The sequence below is a fragment of the Crocodylus porosus genome, unplaced genomic scaffold (genome assembly GCF_001723895.1).
Source record: "Crocodylus porosus isolate Cpor-Errol unplaced genomic scaffold, CroPor_comp1, whole genome shotgun sequence".
NCBI lineage: Eukaryota > Metazoa > Chordata > Crocodylia > Crocodylidae > Crocodylus > Crocodylus porosus.
The window spans coordinates 17,072,311-17,078,417 of record NW_017728951.1 but is presented as its reverse complement, the minus strand read 5'-3'; the positions used below and the strand labels follow the sequence as shown (position 1 = coordinate 17,078,417).

Sequence of the window (6,107 nt, the reverse complement as noted above, 5' to 3'; positions counted from 1 at the left end):
GCTCTGCAGCAGCATACGGCTTTCCCACCCTCCATGCTGGCAGATTGCTAACCCATCTGAAACTGCGGCCTGGCCCACGGTGGAAGTCAGATCCCTGCTTTGCACAGGTTTGGATAATGGCCAGTTAGAAAATCTGGTCCAGAGTGTCAAGGGGCTGCAGAGGGGCACGTGGATGAGGGTGGAGGCAGAGGAAGTGTCTGCTCAGACGCTCCCAGCTCTGTGTTTTTAGGCACAGGTGGAAATTCCTTAAATTTAAATCCCAGATGGAGTTTCCTTCTTTCCAGTATCTGCTTGCACAAGTGTCTTAAGAGTGGGGGTACTTCTTGTCTGGCCTCCTCAGGCAGCTGGGACCCGTTCTCTGTGAACCTGCCTGACAGGCTTGCGTTGGAGTCTCCCACAAACATGGGCAGGACCTGAGCAGTCACTCTGCTGCCTTCACCACCCCTCCATTTCCCCAGGCCGTGTACATTGGCCCCATTGTTCACAAAGAGCAGGTCAGCAAAAGGTACTGTTCTCCTCTAGTTTTTCAGGTTGTTTGCAGGTCCCCGTCTAGCAGTCTGGTTTCGGTCCATGGAGGGAATCCCACTGAAGCCCGGCTCCGGTGTTGGGAGCGACTGCAGGTTTGGGGCAGACCTGGACCAGCCTGCAGGGCCGGGGCTGCCCGAGTAAGCTTATCACTTCCATGGGGCTCTATGCCGCCTCCCCTTCTGCACAAGAAGTTAAGATTGCAACCCCCTTACAGTGAGGACCATGTCTGCACATCTGCAGCATGGTGGAACTGTGATCCTCATGGGCTGATTGTAGACTCTTTTGGAGTTCAAGGCCCCAGTCCCGATCTGAAAACCATATAGTGGATCCCTGACCTGTGGGGTGATCTGCGGAGGGGGCTCCACACAGCTAGGATCCATCTCCCTGTGATATCTCAGTGCTGGATTGGGCTCTTCGTAAAATCTTCATAATGGTCACTTTCTGAATCATTGCTGTTTCTGTTGCTTGCGTGGACCTTTGAAGCACTGGGGAGCTGCTACCAGCAGTAGGGAGGAAGTGAAGCAGTTGAAATAGTAAGGTGTCATTGTAAACCTACAGATCTAGGTGCAGAGACTTGACGGCATGTGGAGCCTTCATAACCCTATTATTTGCTAGCTTTTAAGTTCCCAGTGCCCTTTAGTGTGGTGAATGCGCCCTTCAAAGAGTGACCTGGGCTGAGGAATTCCTAGATCGGATTAAAAGGCCAGTCACATTTGGACAATCAAACAAATACAGCTGGAAGGGACCTCGAGGTCATCCGCTCTGCCCCCGCTCTAGGCAGGAACATCCCTGCCCAAACCATCCCAGGAAGACACGTGTCTAACGGGCGCATCTACACATCACCCTGCAGTGACGTAGTGATGCGCTGTATCACCATACAGTGCGCTACATCACTGTAGTGGTGCGCTCCCTGAGCATAGTGCGCCGCTAGCAGCAAAATCTAACCGTGCACACGGTGCAGTAACCACCCAAAGGAAGTACTAAAGCTTGGCGCCGTAGCAACATCGCCATACGGTGATGTGTAGATGCGCCTAACCTGTACTTAAAAAAACCCTAATATGATACTCGTTTGTGTGTGGTACCACGAGAGCTGATACACAACAGTGAGCAGGTTCTGCTTGCTTGCCCGCAGCCCCATGGAAAACATGCAGCCTGCAACATTTCTCCCATGTTGTGCAATTAAATATGGCAAGACTATTTGTACTGCGTTACCATAGAGAGGCAGTGATTGCACACCATTGTGTGTGATAGATGATCGCTCTGGTGGGGTTCTGCTGCTGATGAGGCTCCATTAATGAAACACACCAGGTAAATTGCCCACAGTGGTGTTCTTTGAACCTTTCACGGCAAATCTGTTTCTGATGGCGCAGGAGATGATTTATTATTATTGTCTGATACTGAAATGGCACACGGTGAAAATTGCTCTAGATGAACCAGTGGATTTTTTTTTTTTTTTTTTTTTTTTGAGGAGCAGTTTCTATGTTCTCAATTCATCATTTAGTTGGAGAAGAAGGAAAAATTCTTTCTGTTTAAATTTGTTCTGTCCTTTTGGTACCTTTCAACATAAATACCAGATACTTTGCCTGCTGCCACGTGCTGAGGTTGTCTTGTAATGCCTCCTGTCAATTTATTTGTGCAGAAGCTGGTGTACAAGAGGTTGTCAGAAAAAGGAAGAAACCGAGCTTGAAGATTGGACATGGTGGGACTCTGGATAGTGCAGCTTCAGGAGTTCTGGGTAATGAAAAATATAAATATCTGTCATGTTTTCTTGCTTTTATTTAACAAATGTTGCCTCTGTTAACTTGAGATGAGTATGTACTTTTGTTTGAATAAGCTGGCATTTTGCAGCTGTTGTGATTTTTTGGTAGCATTTATTGTTATAATAATGTGTTTCTAAAACACCATTTTTGTCTCCAAAGAAATTTTAAGTGCTTTACATGTAGGCTTCAGTTCAGCCATCTGTTATATAAAGCGTAGCAACACAATAGATTAGGACAAGAAGTGGAGGTGATCCCATCCAATAGGAAAAGGACATCTATAAACTTCCCTGTTTATTGTCGTCAAGTGATTTCTGCATCAGATACAGTGTGATGTACTGAAGGGCATTGTTTTGGGACTGCAAAAAGGTTATGCATTTATGTAAAGTGTGCACTTATCCAGACTTCATGTAAGCACTCGTTCCTCTTAAGGCTGCAGCTCTATTGGTGCTGTAGTAGTAGCAGCTTTTCATAGCTTCATTTTAATATCTTCTAATTAGTCAGTGTGGTAGCTTCTTGTATTACAGCAGGGACAGTGCAGTGCGCTGAAGGACTGTTGATTTACAGTGCTTTTGGTGGTGTGGTACCAGCAGCCCTGAAGCTGACTAGCTGCAATCATTTTCAAGGTTTCCAATAGCTGCTCTTTGACAGATCCTCCCCCTAGGCTGCTTCTGGCACAGTTAAAAGGACTATAGTGAGTTACAAAGCAGGCGGATGCAATTCCAGCTACCATGCCCCCGTCTGAAGTGCAGTTAAGTTACATAGCAGGCAGTTGGGCTGAAAGATGCAATGTGCTAAAGTGGTTCCTACATTTAAGGGGTATGTAGGTTAGCTGGAGCGTGTTGCAGCATAAGAAATAGGGATCACACTGGGCCGAACATGGTATTAATCACTTAGAACAGATGCATTTATATCCACACTGTGTTGATTTTACTGGTAGCGTGATGTTCTGATAGCCTGCCCTGCAAGCTTACCCGTGGGACGCAGTGAGCTGGATTACTCCCATCTTTGCACCAATAATTTTATTAGTGGACAGCATAGAATAGGAGCAGCAGTTAGCCTAATCCAACTGGTATGGCTGGTTTTATTCCTTTCAGCCCTGCAGAGTAAAAATCCTGGTTGGAAGGAAGTCTAACAGGTGTGAGTGGATATAGTGGGGGAGTAAACGGGCTGAGTTCTGATGCAGTCACTTCTCTGAGTAGAAGGACTCTGGGTTGTGTGCAGAAGCTGCAAATATGCTGATGCCCATCTGCTGGTAATTGTCTGTCTTTTCCACCTGTGTGCACTGTTAACTTGCATAGACTAGAAGTGAAGCTTGAGCTCTGCTTGCTCCAATTTCCTGTACTCTGTTGCCGTTCATTGGAGAGCACTGCATCTAGTTATGAAGCTGATGTTCTCTCCTGCACAGGTGTTCCCACCGAGCACAATATTGCTGGTTGTGGGAAGCCGACAACATTGATTTAAGAGAGGGTAGGGGGTTGGGGAGAGAAATCACTGATGCTTTTCAATTGCTTCTACTGTTTCTCTGGCATCCAATGGGCTCCGGAGTTTGCTCTTGTGGTATGAGAAAAAGTATTCATGCTTGGCTTGTATCTGGTCCGGGCAGAAATGAGTCTCACCTTAATATGCTGCTGATCGATCCTTCACAAGGGCACAGGATGTTTCATTTCACTGACATACAAAGTATACAGATAGAGATCAGTGGGACCCCAACTGAAAAGGACAACACGGGGAGGGGAGTGGGGTAAATGCTTTCAGACTTTTGAAGAGCATAGAAGAAATAACAGGGGAGAGGAAGGAATTAATAACAGAGGCACAAACGGCTTAATGGATCGCTCATCTCTTGTCTTTACCCTGGTGGCAGTGGGACATCTCGTACATACCAGTGGGCAGCATCACAAAACGCCTTCTGTGGCTGCTAAACCTCCTTTCCGGATGGGTGATGCTGTGCCTCTGAATTCAGGCTTCATGTCAAACTCATTCATTGCTGCTTCCTGGCAGAATACATGTGTGCATGCTAAGGCCCTGATCCTGTACCATTTGGACATGCAAATAATTTTTGCATATGTGAGTTAAGCACTACTACACCTTCGTGGGGTGCTTGGGTCCAGTGATGCTGAATGCCATGCAAATGTCTAAATCATGTATATATTTTTAAAAAATACATTTTGATACTATATTTAATTTCATACTTTGCTTCATACTTTGAGGCTTTGCAAATGTAGCATAGAAAAGAAAATGTAAAGGTGTTCAGTTCCAACTGTTAGCACAAAAATTGTAAAGTCTAGAGAAACAAATGGGAGCGGGGGTGGGGGAAGGTTAATCCTGATTGTGGTTCTTAATGTCAGTTCAGAGGTGTATCGGTTTTGTTTGTTTTGGGTCTTGCCATGCCACTGAGCGCACAATTATTTAAATGCAAGCAGATTAATCACAGTAATTAATTATTACTTTTTTTTTTAAGGGCTTGAATATAAAAGAATAACAGAAGTAAAACTTAAGCAACCAGCAAACAATGGGGTTCCTTCCGTTAGTTTTCTCTGTATACCTCTTGGGCAAGAGCTTGTATCGGTGATTACACCATAGGGAATATTCTTCTCTAAGGTTGTGGACATGCAGCTAAGAGTCCGAGATCGCTTCATCACCTCACGTGATTCACAAGATAAATCCAGCTATTTCAGAATAGGAGTTGATAGCACTAAAAAAACATTCTTGCCCTTTTGGTCTTTCTGAGTTCTTTGCCATAGAAGCATTTTTTTGGTAGTCAAAAAACAAGTGAAAATTTGTGGCATTTTTTGAGGGGTGCCTCAAGTCTAATGATGGGTGCCTTGAATCTGATGAAGTAGAGAACCATTGTGCTATATGTTTTTCAAAGGAAAACTTTACCCTAGACTTGAGTGATTTGCTTCGTAGTAAGGCTGCATTTCTTATGTTCTCTGCACTTACTGCACATAAGGCCAATTTGCTATATAGTAAATATGTCATGTATCTCTGCCCTAAGTAAGATAAGACCAAAGTACATTATTCAAATCAATGGCGAGTCCTGTCTTACTGTATTATGGATAACTATACAGTTTGTAAATGGGCAGAGAGAAGTGATCTTAATTCAGTGCTATGAAAATGAAGTATGTGTTTAAATAAATTACTAAAAGGAGCCATTAAAGGACAAGTCTAAAGATGGGCCAATTAATTATTAAGAATGGTAAATTCAAGCTCAACTTTGCTGTTTGTTTTACCAAGATTAGCCTGTATCTCCTTGCCAGAAATACACAGACTACACAATCTGGTGCTTAACAAAATAAGTTGTTAGTATGTTGTTTATACTCTTATTGAAGTTGGGAAGACAGGTATGTCCTTCTGGGCTGGGCTTGTCATTTTTCATTGGCTCAACACCTTGTGAGGGTCTTGATACAAGCTTCAGCTCACAAATATGTAGCCTGTACATTCAGTCTTTTTAACTACAGTATGCGGCAATGTTGCTTTTGTCTTTGTGGTAGGAAATTCCAAAAACATCCTTAGAATTGAAACTCTCTTTTGGTGGGGTTGTATAAGGATTTAATAGGAGTTAAAATGTTACAGTATTACTGGAGTACAAGATGAGATTTCCCCTCCCGACCCCAGTCAGCATGGGGAAAACAGGCCCCTAGTCTTACATACAAGGAAACCGCAGTAAATACATTGCCTATTTCTGAACTGCTGCTCAAAACAGCTTGTGCTCAGTAATGGGAACCAACTATAATGTTAACTAAATGCAGCCAGCTGAGCATGACTATAAAAAGCATGGCTCATAGTGGGCAAACTTACTAATGGAAACCTACCACTTTT

At 44.0% G+C, this 6,107-nt stretch overlaps 1 protein-coding gene across 1 annotated transcript in view; it reads left to right on the top strand.

Annotated features, from left to right (window-relative positions):
* The window catches only part of TRUB1 (TruB pseudouridine synthase family member 1), a 45,270-nt gene that overhangs the window by 1,607 nt on the left and 37,556 nt on the right, over nucleotides 1-6,107 (top strand). The window contains exon 3 of the mRNA XM_019555475.1: nucleotides 2,168-2,263. Within this exon, the coding sequence (XP_019411020.1) occupies nucleotides 2,168-2,263 (96 nt within the window). The remainder of the gene's footprint in view (nucleotides 1-2,167; nucleotides 2,264-6,107) is intronic.